Raw genomic sequence first — 21,957 nt, forward strand, 5'->3', positions numbered from 1 at the left:
TGCATGCTTTGTGTATCCATCATCTGAATGAATCCTAGCAACTCTTTGAAATAGATATTAACACTATAAAGACATTAAGAAAAAACCTTGTAGGTCCAAATAAACGTTAGAAGGTAACAAAGCAACCTGTGCACAAGAGAATCAAGGTAGAATAAAAGTGATCCGACTCCTTCTTTTATTGGTCTTTTGAGAAAGGGTTCTGCATATAGCCCTGGTTGTCCTGGAACTTCCTCTGTAGACCAGGCTGGCCTCGACCTAACAGAGATCCACTTGTCTCTGCTTCTCATGTGCTAGGATTAAAGGCAAGTGCCACCAACACCCAGCTGTTATCTAACTCTCCTTTCAACTGATTTAGAGCATGTAGTGTGAAAGAAAATATGGAGTGTCAGCTGAGAATTTCATGTTTAGGAAAGAGTGACTAGGATGAGGATGGAGACAAAAGTTCACAGAACTATAAAGATAAGACCATTTTGTGAAGGATCTCAATCTTGTAGGTCAAAAGACTTGGTGGTATAAAGCCATGGAGAATCAATATAGAATTCTGGAAAGGAAAAAGTAAATGATCTTACTGGAACTTTCAAAGAAAACTGAACAATGTCCAAAACTGTTTGGATGAAGCAAATGGAGGCAGGAAGAACAATAACTTAAAAGAATGAGGGCTTGGCTTAAAGTACAAGTCTTGAAAGATCTGAGCTGGGTTTCATTTGAAAGCTTCCTTCCTGAGGACTAACTTTCATAGTTTAGGGCAAGGCTATGCAAGCTGCCAAGAGAGACAAGCAATCTGAGAAGCCCAGAAACCACAACAATAAGTATTCTAAGACTGTAACAGTGGCAATCATATCCTGGCAATAACCAACAACTATAATTGGATTAAAGGCCTACTCAACAAGAGGGAATTCATGCTGCTATTAGAAACCTAGCTAACTACCTGGGACTAATGAGGTCATGGATCTTAGAAGAGAAACACTTTACTAAACCAGCATAATTTTTAGTTACATTCTTAATACTAACCCTTATACCTACAGATAAGTGTAACTCACAGCCTTCGCCAAAGAAGCTTCTATTTGCAATAGGCAGAGACCATTATAGAAAATCCTAACAGGTCCAAATGCAGAGAAAAACTGATCATACGGTGTATAGTCATGATGGCTATATCTACAACACAACTCCTACATCTAAGACTTAGGGAACCTGGACTTTGTTCCAAGCACCACATAATCCAGGCATGGTAGTAAATGCCTATAACCCCAAAAACTCAGAAGGTGATGGCAGGAGAATCAGCAGTGCAAGGTCATCTCTTAGCTACATAAAGTATGCAGTGTATAGCAAGTTTGAGGCCAGCCTAGGCTACAAAAAAAATTAAGTCAAAGTTTACCCTCATTATAAACAAAAATTTTTAATGTTGCTGTACAGTGGTGGTACACATCTTTAATCCCAGCACTCAGGAGGCAGACAGGCTAATCTTTGTGATATTGAGGCCAGCCTGGTCTACAGAGCTAGTTCTAGGACAGCTAGGGCTACACAAAGAAACCTTGTCTCAAAAAAAACCCAAGAAAAAATGTTCTAAATGTTGTCTAAGTGAATGATATACAAATCAGAGAGATAGCTATTAATTGTATTTTATATATGAGAACTTGATGAGTACAAACCAGGTATCCTGATTCTAAAAAAGCCAAAATAATACATTTTGCCCATTTAAAAAAAAAAAAGATCAGGTATGGTGTCACGTACCTTTAATCCTAGCACTGGAGAGGCAGAGGCAGGTTGACTCTCCATGAGTTCAAGGCCAGCACTGTTTACACAGCGAGTTTCGACCAACCAGGGCTACATAGTAAGACTGTCTCCCCACCAAAATAAAGGAATTTATTTATGCTTAAAAAAGACTTAGGGAACATCAAGGAGCAGAAAGATGTTAGAGCCAGAGGTCCAGGATGTCTGCTGTGAGACAGAAGCTTCATCCATGATACCTCTACTTTATGGCTCCCCAAACAAGATGTGAACAAAGACAACACCAAAAGACAAGCAATGAGGAAGTGGGAAATGTCATGGGACCCTACCACAGGACAAAGAACTATAGGCAACTAAAAGATAATGACAGAGGGAGAAATAGTCTTCTCTCAAGGGATAAGCCCCCTTAACTGCTTATACAATAACAAGTGTTCAGCACTGAATTCATGTAGACATAAGCAACACTAACCATACTTAGTAGGTTATATTAATTTATTTACCTGTGTGTGTATATGAGAAAGGGAGGGGGAGGGAGGGAACATAGGAGGGAGAGCGGGGAGAAAACAAGAGGCCAGGAATTTGAAAGGAAGCAATGTATGTGTGTGCGTGTGTGTATGGGGAGTTGGAAGAAGGAAAAGGAATGGGGGTAAATAATGCAATTACATTTTAATAATAAAAATCATCAAAGTAATAAAATCTAGGGAAAATGAGGGCTTGAACTAGAACAGTAGCCATGGGGTAGAAAATAAGCAATGACATTATTTCTCTATACTGGAATGTGATTTGTGAGTGCTAGGGATGGAATCCAGGGTCTCGTGCATGCTGGACAAGGGTTCTTAATACTAGACTATAACTCCAGCTCCACAGAGAAACTTAAAAGTTTATAAAAACATCTTCACAGGAACCATGCAGGCAAACCAGAACATTGAGCTCTGGGCTTTTTACCAACCAGTTCTAGATAACAACTTCTTCCCCAAATTTTACTACCAGACTAGTGAGCCCCAATAAAAGATATAACTAACATTAATAGTCTTGCCCTATTACATAAAAGTCAAATTCTTGCTTAATAACTATTTTTCATTAACTTCTAAGCACATTTCCCCTAACAGTGATTCCAGGTCTCTTTAATTTTTTTAAACAGATTTGTTTTATTTTACGTGTATGAGTGTTTTGCATACATACATGTATGATGTATATGTATGTGTGTATGTATGTATGTATGTATGTACGTATGTATGTATACCAAGTGTATGCCTGATGCCTTGGCAGTCAGAAGAGGGTGTTAGGTCCCATGGCACTGGAGTCTGCATGGTTGTAAGCCACTGTGCCAGTGCAGAAAACTGAATCTAGGTCCTCTGCAAGAGTGACAAGTATTCCTAACCATCTGCCCAGGCCCCTGGCCCCTAACCACCACCAGATTTCATTTTTTAAACAAGCATTTTCTCTCACTGACTTTTTTTGTGCTGGAGAGCTAATCTAGACCATTGCACTCTACCTCCAGTCCTCAGGTCTCTCAATATTTTTAATAAACTTTTTTATGGTTCTTCTATGTAGCTGTCCTGGAACTCACTCTGTAGACCAGGATGGACTCAAACTCATATCTGCCTGCCTCTGCCTCCTGAGTGCTGGGATTAAAGGTTAAAGGTATGTGCCACCACACCAGCTCTATTTTTAATCATTTTATGCATGAGAAAAGTTTTCATGATGTGAAACTTTCTATTTGTGGCATCATATTGATGCTCAAAATGTTTTAGATTTCAGATTAGGTATGTTTGACTTGTTTATAGATTATTGGAAAATGACTTTTTTGGGCTGGAGTGATGTCTCAGAGGTTAAGAGCACTGGCTACCCTTCCAGAAGATCCAAGTTTGACTTTCAGCATTCACATATTCTTGTAATGGTCTATACACATACCTCGGTTACTTAATTCTCCCCCTTGCCCACTGGCTCCAGTTACCCAGGCCTGGATGCTATTTCTTGAACACAGTAGAACTGCCTTGCGGTTATTATTATATTCACTTCTAGGTACAAATAGAATCACTTCCTTACCACTTTCAGATTTTGCACATATGACAAGCCAGGTGGTGGTGGTGCATGTCTTTAATCCCAGCACTAGGGAGGCAGAGGCAGGTGGATCTCTGGCCTACAAAGCATGTTGCAGTTACATAGAGAAATCCTTTCTCAAAAACAAAAGAATTAATTTGGACTCTTATTTTATGCCATTCATAAAAATCAATTAGAATGGATTAAAGAATTGACTGTAAAGCCTACACAGTAAAACTCCTGGAAAAACAAGGAAAACTTTTCTCGGCATTGGATCTGACAATGATTTATTAGATATGCTGCCAAAAATTCTGCAAAAGGTAAATGAGACCTGGGAGACTGCAGTCGCTCTCTTCTATTCGCAGCTTTGCATTCTGTAATTTTGGTTATTTATTTCGACTCTTTCAAGAGATAGACAGAACACTCATGTCATTTTATTACAGAACAGTACTTTAACTGTTCTGTTTCATTATGTCTTACTAAATCTTTTATATCTACATTTATAAATTAAACCCATCATAGGTTTACATATAAAAGGAAAACATTGCATGTGTATGGTTTTATTATACCCACAGTTTTAAGTATCCACTGAAAGGTTTAGACCACCTCTCCCAAAAAAAGAGGCTTCAAAATCAAAAGCAAAAAGTAAATCCCAATACCTACAGGCAGGTGGAACTCTATGAGCTCAAGGCCAGCTTGGTCCACAAAGCAAGGACCAGGACAGCCAGGCCTACAAAACTCTGTCTTGAAAACTAAAAAAGAAAACAACCAACCACATGAAATAGCAGCTATAAAAATAGAAGAAACTATGTGTCATCAAAATATCTGATACAGTTTTATATGCAAATATATAAGGAACTCTACAGCTGGACAGTAAAAAAGCTAAACTAAAATCAAATCAGGTAACTCAATTAGAAATGGTCCAAAGGTCCAATGTTGTAGTGTTGAGCAGCAGGCTGCATTCCCGCTACCCCGCTCCCAGCTGCCTCATAGCTTATGCCCCGAAATAACAACACACAAACTGTATTCATTTAAACACTGCCTGGCCCATTAGTTTCAGCCTCTTACTCACATCTTGACTAACCCATATCGAATAATCTGTGTAACACCACGAGTGGTGTCTTACCGGGAAAGATTCAGCATGTCTGACCTGGTGGCTGGCTTCATGGCGTCTGTCTCAGAGAGGAGAGGCATGGCATCTTCCCCAGAGAGGTGAGGCATGGCGATTGCCTGAGGCATCTGCCTGAGCCATCTACCTCACTTCCTTCTTCCTGTTCTGTCTACTCCACCCACCTATGTTCTAACCTATGAGACCAAGCAGTTTCTTTATTAATTAACCAATGAAATCATCAGATAGAAGACACACCTAGATCACAATGTGGCTCAGAGTTAGAGCAGTTTCCTAGCATGCTGAAAATCCTAAGTACCACTCCCAGCATACATGTGCATGCGCAAGCACACACACACATACAAGAGAGGGAGAAAAAAAGGACCTGATAGGCATACTCCAAAGAAAATATTTGAATGGAGAACAGGTATACACAAAGGCATTGGACATCATTAACCATTAGAGTGATTTGATTGGTACCATTGCAAGTAAAAAAAATGCTATGATGTATTGCCCTACAGTTGTCATAATGACTATCATAAAATATACAGCTACAAACCCTGCAATCTACAATGGTGACCTGCCTTCATGATCTGATGGTGCAATAAAGGCACAAATGTAGCAGGAGTAGCCAATCTGATTGAGTCTCACCCAATATAAAAACCACACTTAAGGGAAGGCCCCATGCCCAGAAGTAGACAGCCAATACAAAATGAACTCAATGGTACTTTTGGAATTTTTGTCTTACATTTTTTTTACATTACTAGTCTTTTGTTTATATACTGTGGTTTCAGGTTCGGTGTTTTTATGGTTTTTGTTTGTGTTTATATGTGTTTCTTATGCTTTTAAAAATTCTTTTTTTAAAAAATCACCTGTGAGAGAGAGAGAGAGAGAGAGAGAGAGAGAGAGAGAGAGAGCGAGAGAGAGAGAGCATCTAGAGATGGATGGGGGAGTAGGAAGGATCTGGGAGGCGTTGAGGGAGGGGAAATTGTTATCAGAATATATTATATGAAAATACTATCTTAATAGAAATAGTAAATAGTAAACCTGACAAGAATTTGGGGGAAAATGTAACTCTAGGAACTGCTGGTGGGAATGTGGATCGGTTCAGCCACCAGGAAAGGCGGTATTGAGATTCCTCAGAAAATTAAAAATAGAGCTTTTACATGATTCATTAATCTCATTTCCTGGTGTAAATCCAGAGGAATTAAAGTCGGGATCTAAAAGATTTGCACTATCATATTCACTGCAGCCAATGACGGAGGAATAGATAAAGTAAATGTGGCTTATACACATCATGGAATACTATTTATCCTAAAAGGAAAATGCTGCCATTCATGATAACAAGAATGAGCTTAGAAGATAAGTAAAATAAGCTATACACAGAAGGGTAAATACTATATTGTTGTCACATAAACGATTAATGTAACATAACATAGTTCCATTCACAGAAGCAGAATATGGGGGCTGCCAGGGATCAGGGGAAAGATGAAGCAGGTATTATTACTCAAAGCATATCAAGTTTTAGTTATACAAAATTAGTAAGTACTAGAGAGCACAGAACAATGATTATAGTTAATAATACATATTATAGACTTAAAATTAAAAATAAGTCCAAAAATTATCATAAAAATTAATAAATAAGGGGAATGAAGAAACAACTGGAGTTGATGGGTAGAGATTTTTGGCATTCACTGTGTTTATGCTTCCATAGTTGTACATTTATTGCCAAACTCATCAAATTATGTATGTTAAGCACATATAGCCTTTTACATGTCATAACACAATAAAGTATCTTTAAAACTTTTTTATTACATTTGTTATTTGTGTATGTGTATGAGTATATGCAAGTCAGAGTACAACTCATAAAAGTTCGTTCTCTCTTTCTATTATGTGGATCCTGGGAATCCAATGCAGGTCAGAAGGCTTAGTGGCATGCACCTTTACCTATTGATGGTCCTCAATAATATGTTGTATAAAATTCTATTCTTTCATTTAATCTTCATAACATAGCTTTGTCTTCTTTCTTTGTTTATTATTTCTCCAGTTATTTAAATAATGATTAAAATGTTTTAGGAACTCAATAATAAATATTTTTGGACTGAATGAAGACAAGTACCAGATATCAAAATGGCAACTAGTGTTGCATAATTCTTAAGAGCAACAGGTTATAGAGGTAGAGGTGGAGACCAATTCTGATGCTATATTTATCAACTGTGAAACTGTTACTTAGTATTTCAAAGCTTTTTCTTTATCTATAAATTAGAGATATTAACAGTAATAAAGTATATATTTATAAAATGTTGTATACACAAATGTCACAAAATTTCTCAATTCCTTCTAGCTCTCTTTATTCAAGTTTTAGATTCTGATCTATGACTCCCCAATATTTCAATGATCTATTCCCCTCCAAATTTTAAGTAGCCGTTAAGTGTTATTAATACTCATTGACATTCCACCAATTAAGTATACTGAACAAAAATCTACCCAAGAAAAACACTAGTTTCTAGGTTAAAAAAAGCATTCTTACAATTTATAACATTAAGAAGAAACTTTACACAGAACATTACACTCTTGTCCAACTGCGGATTCTTAGAAAAACCCAGAATGCTAAAAGTCCATGCTAAAGCCAACACTTTTTTAAACATTTAGTTTTTAAACATTTAGACAACAGGGCAACTAAACATGTACCTCCCTTTCACTTCCTGAGCTACTTTTGGGAATCAAGAGACACATCCTAGGAGTCACATTCTAGGTTTGGGATGAGTGGCCTTGGCTCAGCAGTGTCTGCCCAACTGTACAGAAGATTCTTTTATGCTCTGCTTCACATGATGATACAGCATGTGAAAGCACTTCAAAAGGGCTAAGACACCCAACCATGAGCAGACCAAATGCATAGGAAAATGATCTCTACTGTGCTTATTGTGCTCCACTGTATCTAATTAGGTTCAAAAATAATTCCAGACAACAAACCCCAAAAGACATGAGACAGAGCCTCTCTCAGCTGTTTTGAGAAAGAATGAGAGAAGTCAAAGCAATTTCAAATGACCTTTTCCTGAAAATGACAGACTACTCAATTGTTTCAGAAGAAAAAATTAAATAGTATAAGACAAATGACTAACTTTTCTATTAAAGAAGTTTAATAGTTCTCATTTATAATATTTTATACTCCATTAACATTGTAATTACACTTAGAGATCGGGGTGGGGAGGTTAGACAGAAGTAGTTATGAATCTATAAGCTGCTAAGCATATACAAGACAGTCTTATTCAGTAGTTTGTCTTTCAAAAGCAATAAATACTTAGAGGCTTTATAGTAAATTAAACTAATAAACAAACCCTTTTCCCCAAAGCAGTTAAAATTGTCACTATGCATTAGTGAGTGAAGGTTTTAGAGAAAAAGTGGCCCATGTAGAATGAGCATAGTTTGAATGGAAAGAAGGGAGACTAGAAGCATTCAGATAAGGGAAGAACTTCGAATAAAAGCACAGAAGCAGGACTTCAATGCTGACTGCACACCTACTATAGTCAGCATGGAATAAGATGTCAAGGATTAGTTCAAAGCCTAAACAGAAGGAAGTATGGTAAGCAATATATAAAACTACACACGACATATTATCGAAGCACACTGAGTAATAATTCTGCCTGCTGGATTTAGGGAAACTAATAAGAGAACATAAGCCATTTAAACTGAATTCAGATAGGGTATTCTGGACAAAGTAAATACATGGGAAAAGATACCATTGTGAAAGAATATTTAGGACAGATCAGCATGGGAAGTAGAACTTGCAGACACTAGAGTATTAAAACTGAGTTAGAAAGGCAATATGATGCAATATTAATAAGTATCTTTTTCCTGGGGGCAATAAAAATACAGAAAAATTTAACTATAATTAAACTATAAAATTAATATTTTTAAAAATATTAAACCTGGATTAAAGTAAAATGATTATATTTTATTTACGTATGCATCATTAGGTTGGTACCTTGAATAATATTATTCACCATTTGACAGTCCTGAAACTTGATGATTTTTCACTTGGGAATATAAATAGAAGAAACACTTGAAACACTTCTAATATTATGTGTTAACTTTAATTAAACACCTTGACAAAATTTATAATAGAAAAATATCTTAGGGCATCAAATAAATCATAGAATTTAACAAAAGTAGCCATAAAACTTGAACATACCCCTATGTCTGTGTCAGACTTTGATGAACTTAGACTTTCCTGAGATGGTGATGGTGACACACGGCCTAAAAGCAGCATAGGAATTGTTAAAAAAAATATACGTATATAAGCTAATCTACCAACAAAAATATTCTGAAATAATAACAGTCATAAAATAGAATACCCTGGAAAAACACATTTTCTAAATGTGAACTATAACCTACATGTTTGTCTTTATCATTTTTATCAATTTTAATAAAACATCTATAACAGTTCCCTAAATTAGTAAACAAAATATCATCTAATCTTCATTATTCATAGTGAATACATTTTTATTAATTACAAAAAGCAGCAAGGGGAAACAGCAAAAAACCAATAAAAGGTCTGAGCTGAGGTCAGGCTTCAAAGGTAACTGCAATTGTCTTTTGGTAGAACAAGAAATGTCCATGTAGAACAAGAAAAGTTCACTCACTCTACAAGTAACCCATTTTAACTTTGGTCACATCATCATCTTCAATTATGTATTATGACATACATTAAGGAAATTCACAATGGTTTTCTAAAGAATGTAGGGTCCCCAGGACTGGTGGCACAGCCCCATTAACTCAGATACTCATGAGGTTGAGGCAAGATCTTATGTTCAAAGCCTACCTAAGCTACAAAGAGAGTTCAAGGCCAGACTGGGCGTCACAGTGATACTGTAATTTCTTAGAGTGAGAGACAGATTGTATAGAGATTAATCATAGATGACTGGTATACTGTGTTCTTTAAACTGGTATTGCACTCTATATTCTCATCAATGGTTAACTCTATTTTCTTTTCTCTCATTTCTTAACTTCTTATTTTCAACCTTAGATGATTAGGAAAGAGATGATTTGTGGATAAAGTTAGTTACATTAAAAATTATATGAAAGTTGGGCCAGGCGGTGGTAGCATACACCTTTAATCCAGCACTTGGGAGGTAGAGGCAGGCAGATCTCTGGGAGTTTGAAGCCAACCGGATCTACAAGAGCTAGTTCCAGACAGCTAGGACTGTTACACAGAGAAACCATGTCTCAAAAAACCAATATATATATATATATGAAAGTTAGCTCATACAATTAGAGTCCCTACTTAATTAAATTTTTCATACATTCTTAAAACATCACATAACAAGAACATTTTATTTAGTGACAGTGTTTACATATATTCATAATATTCTGAGGTTAGTTTTTTTGTTGCCAGTTAACAGTTTTTCATATATCCACTAATTTCATATATCTACAAACTTAATTATTCTTCATGGCTTAATTTTCTTAATCTTTTTTTACCTAGTGGGTATATGTAGTATTTTTATTATTTCTCCAGTTTAATTCAATCTTTCATTTTAATTTAGGATAGAAGTGAAGGTTGCCAAGGGAAACCAAGTAATTTCTAAGTGTTCAATAAAACTACATATTTATATGAGAAGGTATAAATCAAAAGCTATGTGGTATTCTTTTCATTAGGTCTAGAGATTTTTGCTATTGCTGTTTACCTTATTTTTATTTAGTTTTGAAACAGTCTTGCTATATAAGCCATATCAGCCTTAAATTCTTGACCAACTTGCCTCAGTCCTTCAAAGAGTCAAGATTATAGGTGTACAACACAATATGATGTAAATGCTGGCTATTATGATAAGTAGTGGGTCTTACAAATCACTGACCAGTTAAAGAGAGCAATAAATTGAATATTCCTTATAAGATTTTGGAACTTGTTGGATTTTTAAATAATTGCATGGTTTTTAAAAGTTCAGCATCCCTAATCTGAAAACAATGAAACCTGAAATTCTCTAAATTTAGAAACCTTTGAGCACTTTCCCAACATTTCATGAGTTTCAGACTACAAAGAATCTTTAGTTTGAGAACTGAGGATGCTCAACAAATGCTATACCTAAAACGCCAAAAAACAGAGATTTACTTAGATATTTAAAGAAATGAAAAATACCTTCAGTATTGTATTTCATTCGCATATTGTTGAAATAGTCAAAAGCATTTTTTAAAGCCCATATCCTCACTATATTGTCTTGTCCAGCTGAGGCAAGTAATCGGCCACAGTGAGAAAATTTCATTGTCCAAACAGCTCCCTATGAAAACAGAAGGTTCAAAATGACTTTACAAGCTTAAGAGACATTCCTTAACCCAACCTTTAAAGTTCTACGGCATTATATATAGTAAGATAACACTAACTTTCTTAACATGTATTATAGCCACTTGTGCAACAGTGCAACCAGAAAGGGAAGCTTTCAAAAGAAAGGTCTGTTAGGATCATTAACATTTCCTATAGTTTAACCTAACAAATTAAAAACCCCAAACTATGTTCACATATTAATAAAAATGAGGGGTATTTTTTGTTGCATATACACGTGTGTGTGTGTGTGTGTGTGTGTGTGTGTGTGTGTGTGTGTACCTAAGTGTAGAGGTCAGAGAGTAACCTCATGTGCCATTTATGAGAGTCTCTATGTAGTTAGAAGCACAAACCACAGTTTGGAAACCCCAGTCTCTTAGCAGGTCTGAAAAGAATAAGGCCTAACCTACCTTAGCTGCCCATAGCATAGTGCCCATATCATGAGACACTTCAAAGGACCTAAACGGTTTGGTCTTATTCTGCTTTTCTCTCTACAGTACATGACTAGACTGTCTATAGAAACTGAAATCATTTGATATGTATATGATCAGAAAAGTGTTAAAGAATAGGAGTCTTTAGTAGGAAGGGTCAAATCCTATTCCATTAAATATGGTTATAACACAGACTTAGGTATATTAAAAACATTAGCTGCCTATGGATTCTTTATCTAAGTTAGAAGCAAGTTAATTAACTTAAATAGCATTTATTTCTATAAAAGTCAAATACAGTAAAAAATCATTTGGATCCCAATATCATGGGCTTTTTACTTATTATTATTATTTATTATTATTATTATTTTGTTTTTTGAGACAGGGTTTCTCTGTGCAGCCCTAGCTATCCTGGAACTAGCTCTTGTAGACCAGGCTGGCCTCAAACTCACAGAGATCCACCTGCCTTTGCTTCCTGAGTGCTGGGATTAGAGGTGTGCACCACTACCACCCAGTGGGGCTTTTTACTTAAGTAGGAAATAAAGGTGGACTCAATATAAGTATAAAAAATTTTAGTAAGTTCCAAAATGAAACCACAGTAAAATTTAAAACATTGATGCATAGTTTAATAGCACAAGAATTTAATTTCAATGTGGCCACTGCTTATAGTCGCTTTGTACTTAGGGCAACACAGGCTTTATTTGATTCCTTGATCAAAGGCACAGCCTAGTTTACCTATGTTTGAGTTTAACTGCTATAGTCCTTACGTTCCTAGATTTGCAGACACTATCTACAATCAAATCTGAGGATTTCCGTCTACATTGTTAGGCTTGAATTTTTTTCTTTGCAGTATTAGGGATCAGAGCAGAGCCTCATGTATATGAAGGAAACACTCTACCACAAAACTACATCCCCAGTATGGTACTTTTGAAATCTTAAAGAATGTAAACCTCTAACTATCTCTAGGTTGGCTGAATATTTTACTGTGGAAAACACAGTAGGATTCTGAATACTTTTTACCAAAGTGCTAGGAATTGAAAGCAGGGCTTTATGTATGCTATTCAAAATCTCTAAGTATTCATATTTATTTAAATTGTGGTTGGAAATATTTAAAATATTTTTACAAGTGACAGACTATTTTCTAATTTAAGTGCTGCAAAGGTTGGTCTCTCTGCATAGTTTTCTCAATAATACAGCCTAGAGATTATTTATTGCAAACCTTTTTTATTTTGAGATTGGGTTGCCTTATGTAGCACAGGCTGGCCTTGATCTCATCATCCTCCTGCCTCAGCCTTTTGTGTGCCGGGATTATAGGCCCAAGAAACTACATTCAGCCTAAAACATTATTCCTTAAACAATATTCAGAGACAAACACTGCACTATCTATTAATTTAAATAAATTAATATAAATTTAGCGTTCTTGAGTTGAATTAGCAGAAGTATATACATTGGTAAAGATAAGTTAAATAGAAGCCTCAAAAATACCCTAGCAGTCATGAAAAATGAAATAGTTGCTTACCATATGTTCACCACTAAGATCTTGCACCACTTTGATCTGATCAAAATCATAAGGTCCTTTGAAACCATGTGCTGCCTTGAATTTAACTGGCCTTGTATATGGCATTCCTTCATCATCACTTGATGAAGGGTCATCTTGATCAGTATGAAACACTGACGAGAAAAGCAACAAAATTCAATGGTTAATATATATCTAGTTATAATTATATTTTCAAATATATTGATCATCAAGTATACTTTTAGTAAATAGAGAAGCAAAATTTGTCTATTACTATATAACATATTGGTTGAGAAAATGGAGACTGATGTTACATTGGTTGAATTTATATCCAGCAGTTACTTATAATCTGCATGACTATGGAGAAGTTACTCAACCTTTCTATACCTCTCAGTTTTCTCACCTATAAAATGAGGATAATGATGATACTCACTTCATTGAGTTATGAGATTAAATTAATTACAATGTAGGTTAATTCTAAGAAGATTATCTGGCATTGTGTGAGTACTAAGTGCACTTATTAATAAAAACAAATGAGTAGAATAATAAAGGCACAGTGGGCTACGGTCTCTGCAAATTAAGAAAATCTCATTTTACATTATTTATTGTGTGCACATGTGCATGCCATGAAGTGCATATGGAGTCAATTCTGTCCTTCTACCAAACAGATTACAGGAATTGAATTCTGGTTGTTGGGCTTGGCAGCAAGCTCCTTTACCCAAGCACATGCCACAAGAGTAGAGATCAGAGGACTTTTTTGGGGGAGAGTGGTTCTAGCCTTATGCCTTCTTTGAAGCAGGGTTTCTATTGTTTTCCTCTGCTGCTGTGCGACATGCTGCAGACTAGTTGGCCTGTCACCTTGAGGGCAATTCTCTCTATATATTCTATGTCATCATAAAATGTTGGCATGACAGAAGCATACTATAGCATCTAGCTTCTAACTGAGTTCCAAAGAACTCCATTGGCTTGCATGGCAAAATTGCTTTTATCCAATGAAATAATTACCTGGTCCCAAGTTTACCTCATTATAAAATAACTTTAAAAGTCTATTTATTTTTATGGGTATGAGTGTTTTGCCTCCACGAATGTCTATGTACTATGTGTGTGCCTGGTGCCCATGGAGGCCAGAAGTGGCCTGAAACAATCCCCTGAAGGAGTTACAGACAGTTCTAGTTTGCCATGAGAGTACTGGGAAATTAAGGATGGATTCTCTGGTGCTCTTAACCACTAAGCCATTTCTCCAACCCTTTAAAAATATTTTTAAAGGCCAAAAAGTTTGACAAAGCCACTTTACACTTAATCATTGTACCATAAATCTTCAAAGTTGTTATAATCACAAAATACTGAACCAATTCATACTTAAAAGTATACATTTATCTTTCTTCATATTTATAAAATTAAGGGAGACGCTGGTGATTTATTGAAATACTAAGATATTGGCTATAAAAGTTTATTATGTTCATTGATATAGAGTGCCTTTTATAAATGTTGAGCTAAATTTAGAAAATACACATTAATGGAGGGTTGCAATATCCTTATGTTACTGACCTTCATCTCTTACACTTTTAACCTTATTTATAGCACGTTCACCATATTCCTCAGCAAGATGCTTTGCTCTCTTTACTGATTTTCCAAGGAATTTCTTTAGTTGAGTCCTGAAGAAAAACACACAAAAATGTAGTGACACAATTGTGCAAGGTGAACTATCCACAAACTTAAGATGTATCATTTAAAACATTAAATGTAGGTATTCAAGTTCTTGGATTCCTTGTTTTTTTTAATTTACTTAATTTGTGTACATTGGTGTTTTGCCTGCAGTTATGTCTATGAGTTATAGACAGCTGTGAGCTACCATGTGGGTTCTAGGAATTGAATGTGAGTCCTCTGAAAGAACAGCCCCATCAGATTCCTTGTTTTATGGAATGAACATATTCAAGTCAATATCCTTCAAAAAATATATGAATAAAATTTCTCCCAATTAACAGTTTATTCTAAAGCCATACTGTTCAAGTGTGACTGGCAATGGTGGGCTGGGGAAGAGCATGTTTAAGCAGATCTATGGGCCCTATACCCAGATAATCTGATTTGGAGAGTTCCTGGTGAAGCTATAAATATGCAGTTAAATAATTTTTAAAAAACTGTTTTAGAGACTTATCTCTAAGAACGCATTTTACCAACAAAAAGGGTTAAAGAAAGTCATTGATCTACAAAATAGAATACCTGGGAAGCCTAAGAGGACCTACTTACTGTGTTTTCTCTTTCATCTGGGTATTCACAACAATAAAATTAGGCTGAGCTTTTCAATAGACACTCCCAAACACAAAGTTACACAAGCATCAAAGCTTATATAAATATGATTCAATTTTTCTCTATTCAATTGAAAAGATATAAATGTCAATCAATAGCCGAATGGATAAGTAAGTGTTGGTATAAACTACAATAAAACAAACCCCTACTCTTTGAATTGCCAAGCTCTTATTCATAGTCTTTGCTCATATTGTTACTTCTGATTAGAACACCCAGTACTGATTACTAGCTTTTATTTACCCTTTAGGTCTCAGATCAAATAATCTTCTCTCAAAAAGACCTTCCCTGAGCCAAAACATGTTTTCTTGTTGTAGACTTTCATAGCACCTTGCAGTTTTCTTTTACAGCAATCATTATAAATAAAGGTAGACTTTTGTGCATGATTACATATTCAGTATCTGCCTCCTCATTTACACAGAAGGTCCCTGAAGGTATGAGTGTAAATGTCTTAACTACTGTATCCATAGCAACTAATTCCTGTGTGGTTCATAGAAAGACTGCAATGTATTTGTCTTTGGTACTAACATGAAGAGAAGCCCATGACGTATTTCGTTTACAATTAAAAAAAAAGCAAGCTAAGAATCTACAGACATAATGTAATCCCTCTCTTATGAGAACCAAAAAAATTCTAGGGCTATGGGTATAGCTCAGTGGTAAGGTCTTTGCTTAGCATGTGCTGGTCCCTAGCTTTGATTCGCCAGCATTGACAAAGAAATTAAAGAATCTTGATAATAATCTGAGAAATAATCATAAACTTTCATTTTCAATTTTATACATTCTGTCACTACTTTCAGTCATCAGAAAACAGAGATGACAAAACTAGCTTTACAGTGCTGGGGACTGAGCCCAGGGCCTTGTATAAGCTAGGTGAGCACTCTACCATTGAGCTACATCCTCAGTCCTGTGAAACCAGTTTCTAAAACCAAAATAAGGTGCCTACTCTAAAGTTATAGTTTATGGATAACTATAGGTCAAAATGATGTTTAGTTTTAATTGCTAATTTAACACACTCTAGAATCACCTGAAAATGGAGGCTTAATAAGGAACTGTTTAGATTGGGCTGGCCTGTGAATATGTCTATGAGGGGATTATCTTGATTAATGGGAAGATTGTGGGGGATGCCCTGGGTAGAGGATCTAGATTGTTTAAGAGAGAAGAAAGTGAGCTGAGCACTAAGTGCAGGTATTAATTCACTGCTCTCTGCTCTTCACTGTGGATGTCTTGTGACTATTTACTTAGTTTCTACTACCTTAACATTCCTGCAATTATGGGCTGTGAGCCAAATACACCCTTTCTTTCTTAAGATGCTCTTATCAGGGTAGTTTATCAGACCAACAGGAAATGAAACTATGATGATTGCTATTTAAAAGCCAAGAAGACATTTAAATCACTGTAGATGTGACTTTCTAAATATTGACTTTTTATGTTTTGTTTTGTTTTTGAGACAGTGTTTCTCTATGTAGCCTTGGCTGTCTGAAACTAGCTCTGTAGACCAAGCTGGTCTTGAACTCAGAGATTCTGCCTGCCCTTTCCTTCAAGTGCTGGGATTAAAGGAGTATACACTAGGCTCAGCTATAGACTCTTACGACTTTAAAATGGTATTATTTAGTAGATTCCTTTTCATTGATGAATAGGGTCTGTTACTACTTGAACTATTCTCAGGACCTTTTGAATAGGATTATCTTAAGCTCAATTACTAGTTGCTTCCTCAGTCTTCAAAACAACTTGTTATGATCCAGGAAAAGTCAGAACCATGGGCCAATCTATTCTGGCTACTGGCTGCATTATTTGTTTATTTCATTATTCAGTGTAAATATTTCTATGTATATGATGGTAAGAGAAAGGTCTGGAAAGAGTTACTATATATACAGACTATTGTGCTATGTATGGGTCCTTTATCATTTTCTGATTACAACCTTGCAATCAGAATATTACCAAACAGTCTTTTATGTCAAATTTTATAGGTTCTCTGTTGCTTTAGAAGCTCAGGCACTAGATAACCAGATTTAAGAAATGATGAGACATATAGACCCATTTTCTGAATAAAAGAATTTCTGAGTACAAATATTTTCCTAGAAAATGAGCTTTAATAGGACATAGTGGTACACACCTATAATCACAACACTCAGGATAAAGAAGCAGGAAAGTTGTGAGTTCACACCAGCCTGACCTAGTGTAGCAAGCCATATAGTGAGAACTTGTATAAGAAAACCAAAAACAGAACATAAATGAGCTGTAGGGCATACACTATATGACAGTTCACCTGGATGTTTATGTTTCCTGAACAATTCCTAACTCTTTGGATCCTGACAGTTGTCACTGTTAGACAGCCAAGTTTCAAATACCTGGTGTTAACATATATCTGCATTTTGGCACATCTTTTCTAAATAGTCAGATTTAAGTGGATCATACGTTTTGGACATTATATGACAATATTGACAACTTAGTGACTCCGGCATAATCAGACATACTCTATATGAGCACCTATATACTATGTATTTGTGGGGTTAACAGAAGAATCATATGATCATAAACCTTTCATATCACATTGTCTAGCTATTTAAAATGTGTTTGCTTTAGGCTCACCCTCCTTGAGGATCTATAGGAAGCTAATGGCCACTAAGAGAAAGAAACATTTCTTCACCGTAGTCACTGATAAACTGTCCATGCTCCTGTAAGTAACCCTTATTAAACAAATTGGGTAATTTAAAACAAAACCAAACAACAAATAAACAAAAACAGCCAGGCAGTGGTGGTGCAAACCTTCAATCCCAGCACTTTGGAGTCAGAGGCAAGCAGATCTCTGTGAGTGAGAGGCCAGCCTGGTTTACAGAGTTAGTTCCAGAACAGCCAAGGCTACGCAAAGAAAACCTGTCATGAAAAATAAAAATATAAAAAAATTAAAAATATATGAAAGAAGGGAAACTATTTAAAAAGAGAACAAAGATCAGCAGGAGTGAGGGGCAAGAAAAGGCAATAGGTGTGAAAATGATAAAATGCATTATACACATGTATGAAAATGTCATAAGGAACATGTAAAATATATGCTGATAAAATGATTTGCTTTTGAAATTAGAAAATGGCATTAAGATAACATGCTAAAGAGAAAAAAATAAGTTATGTGGCTATAGATTTGCTATGAACTGGAGTAGTTAGAAAGAAATATAAATAGGGTTTGGAAAGATGAAGAGAAGGGGGAAGATATCTAAGGACAATGATGTTCTTCTATTCACAATTCTAGCATCTAGGATGGAAAACGATATAAGGATGATACAAAATATATTGGTCATTTACTTTATGTCAGATGCTTTCAAGATGACCTAAACAAATGTAAGAAACTCATAATTAGCCAATAGAGAGAGGGTAGGGATAGTGTGGGTAGACATTTAACATGATTTAAAATCATCTGGAGGGAGACCACATATTCCATTCAAAGCAATTGTCTCAAGTTGAAAGAAATTATGAGAAAGAAGTTACTGAAATTAAATGGCAGCAGATATATTCAAGCGATATGACAAGGATTGATTTTCTTAGGAATTTTCTGGGAGATCAATGTATGGTTATGGCAGTTAGTAGGAGCAAGAGAACAACACTGGGATGATGGTAATATAAGGTAATAGTGTCACGTTAGAAGCCTTGGAAGAGTGTAACTGATTTTAGCAGACAAATCTCTTTAAAGGGTCTGTATTACTGTAATGTAAAAAGTGGCTAAGAACAATCTGGTATTACAGTTTTTATATTACATATTTTTGATTAAAAAAGCATGGCTTTTTTTTTTACTTTTCTAGTAAACACTTTAAAAAAGGCATGTAGAGTCACTCACGTTTTCTGCTTTAACCGTCCACCGTCAGTATCTGTTTGTTGTGACTGCAACTTTTCTTCATCATCAGACTGTGTGGCGTCATTGCTACAAGAGGGGTAAATCATTTTAAAAGAAGCCATTTCTCTTCTCAAAAATATCCTTTTATGTTTACTATGCAGCAACTAATCAGAATGAGAAAAACTATCTTGATATGCTTATATAACTTCAAATTAATGAATAACCTGAGAATTACTAAATAGTTTCCAGGAGTAAAGACTGGAATCTTAAAGCAAGATGCAATTTGCAAAATTTAAATGAATGCAATTTAATAGCTTATAAAAATCCTACTATATGAAGTCTGTGTATATCAATAATAAAATAACCTGTAGATAGCTTTTTCTTGGTCCACCAGGCACAACATATATTAAATTTAATAAAAGGTCTTTGCTCTTCTAGAACTTATTCCTTAGGCCCTCATTACATCTCATAATGAAAATCAATTGTTTTTCTCTAAAGCAGTTTTCAAATACTTACAAAGCAAAGTTTTAGAATATTAAGTGCTCCTCACACATGGCTTTTTAGTCTTAATGTTTTGATTCTGTCTCCAGCATAAATCATTTTAAACGACAAGAAAGTAAATAGTATGAAATTTAAGATTTAGAATAATTTCCTCAAGTAACTACATGGTATGTCAATAATCAAAGGCAAAGATCAAAGGTAAAGAATGTGTATTCAAGCTAATTTTACTTTTAGAATACAACAGAGGACTGAGTTTGACTAAAGAGGGACAGTTGTAGTTCAAAAAAGTTAAATAACATTAAGTCATACCTTACATACTCCTTTGTCCTTCTCATGATGTGTAGAGTGAGAGGATTAATACCTGTTGGCAACTTCTCTTCAGCAAGACTTAGAGGTATTTCTTCTCCAGTATCCAGGTTCTTAATCATTACACTGGCTAAAATTTCCTAGAGGTAAAAAATAACACCAATACGACTTGCAACTTAATTATCCTTAATTTTTTATATTACTTTTAATTATGTGCATATATGTATGTTGTGCACAGAGGCCAGAGGTGTTGGATCTCTTGGAGCTGGGGTTACAGATAGTTGTGGATTGTGGTTCTTGGACTCAAACACAGGTCCTCTGGAAGAGCAGTAGCCTTTAATTATCTTTTTTGAGTCTACAAAATTCTCAAAATGTTAAGGATTTTCTAGGTAGTCACTACTGGGCACAATAAACTTAAACATTTACACTCAGATATAGTTCTCATACCATAAAATATTATCCCTTAAAACATGCAATTCAATGGTTAATAATATATTTATAGTTCTTAATTTATCATTAAATTATAATATTTGATTGCTCACAAAGGAAATCAGTTGTATATTAGCTGTCAATCCCATTTAATTATTTCTTAGTCTCTGGTAATAACTAATCTACTTTCTGTCTGTATGATTTGTTTATTCACAACATTTCATAAATTCACTCAAAAATTATATGTATAACACATGCACACACACACACACACACAAACAAACATACACTGTATCTTGATTCTTTTATTTTATTTAGCATGCTATTTTTAAGGTTTATCCAAATACCAATATCGTTTTCCTTTATAATTGCTGAAAAATATACTATTGAATATGAATACTATATTTTATTTAAGGATTCATCCATCATACATGTTTGGGCTGTTTCCATTTTTAGCAATTATAAACAATGCTGCTTTGAATATCTTGTACATTTGTATGTGGATATGTTTCCATTTTTCTTTAGTATAAAAATGGAAGTGGAACTGTTGGATCATGGTAATATTAACATTTTAAGGAAAGTTAAACTGTTTTCCAAGTTATAATTTAGAAAAATGTATTATTTTATTTGAACATATTTGAGAAAGGGTCTGTTGAACTGTTTTCCAAAGTATAGTTTAGAAAAATGTATTATTTTAACACTAGTTATGTTGGTCAGGATGACCTCAAACTAATGATCTGCTATCGTTGGCCTTCAAAGAATTGAAATTATTTTTATTTTCTGTGTATGGTGTTTTGCCGGCATGTATGTCTGTGCACCACATGTACATAATTCCAATGGAGGCCAGAAGAGGGCATTAGATCCCCTGGAACTGGAGTTACAGACAGCTGTAATCATGCGTGTTCTAGAAATCAAACCTGGGTCCTTTAGAAGAACAACCATTGCTTTTAGCTGCAGGGTCATCTTGCTAGCCCCCCACTCTAAAGTTCAAAGGTAAGAAACCATTATAGAGTTAGGGAAATGGCTCAGCAGATAAAAGGTCTTAAGGCCAACTCAGATGGCCTGAGTTCAATCCAGAGGACTTATATAGTAGAATGAGAGATCCAAGTCTTACAAATTATCCTTTGACTTTCACATTTGTATTGTGGCATGCATGTACCCATAAGTACACACACGCATGCATGCACACAAATAAATGTTAAAAAAGCATCTGAAATACTAGGATTATTTTAAAGCTCATCTTTTATAAAATACAGATCGTGCTTTTGTGCTGGATGTGCATGTGCATGTGGTACTGGGAATGGAACCTATGACTTTATGAATGCTAGCAAACACACAACTGAGTAACAGACCCAGATGGCTTTGCCTTTTTCTTTTTGATTTAATGTCTCAGAAAGTTACCAGGCTGGCCTTGAACTTACTCTGTAATCCAAGTAGATCCTGAACTTGTGACCC

At 35.2% G+C, this 21,957-nt stretch overlaps 1 protein-coding gene across 3 annotated transcripts in view; it reads right to left on the bottom strand.

Moving 5' to 3' along the window:
- The window catches only part of Wdr44 (WD repeat domain 44), a 107,132-nt gene that overhangs the window by 23,946 nt on the left and 61,229 nt on the right, over positions 1-21,957 (bottom strand). For all 3 annotated transcript variants that reach the window (XM_038316982.1, XM_038316983.1, XM_038316981.1), the window contains 6 exons: positions 20,077-20,213; positions 19,270-19,353; positions 14,688-14,794; positions 13,143-13,294; positions 11,016-11,154; positions 9,072-9,136 (listed from right to left, as the gene is read on the bottom strand). In XM_038316982.1, the coding sequence (XP_038172910.1) occupies positions 9,072-9,136; positions 11,016-11,154; positions 13,143-13,294; positions 14,688-14,794; positions 19,270-19,353; positions 20,077-20,213 (684 nt within the window). The remainder of the gene's footprint in view (positions 1-9,071; positions 9,137-11,015; positions 11,155-13,142; positions 13,295-14,687; positions 14,795-19,269; positions 19,354-20,076; positions 20,214-21,957) is intronic.

Source organism: Arvicola amphibius, chromosome X (genome assembly GCF_903992535.2).
Source record: "Arvicola amphibius chromosome X, mArvAmp1.2, whole genome shotgun sequence".
Lineage (NCBI taxonomy): Eukaryota > Metazoa > Chordata > Mammalia > Rodentia > Cricetidae > Arvicola > Arvicola amphibius.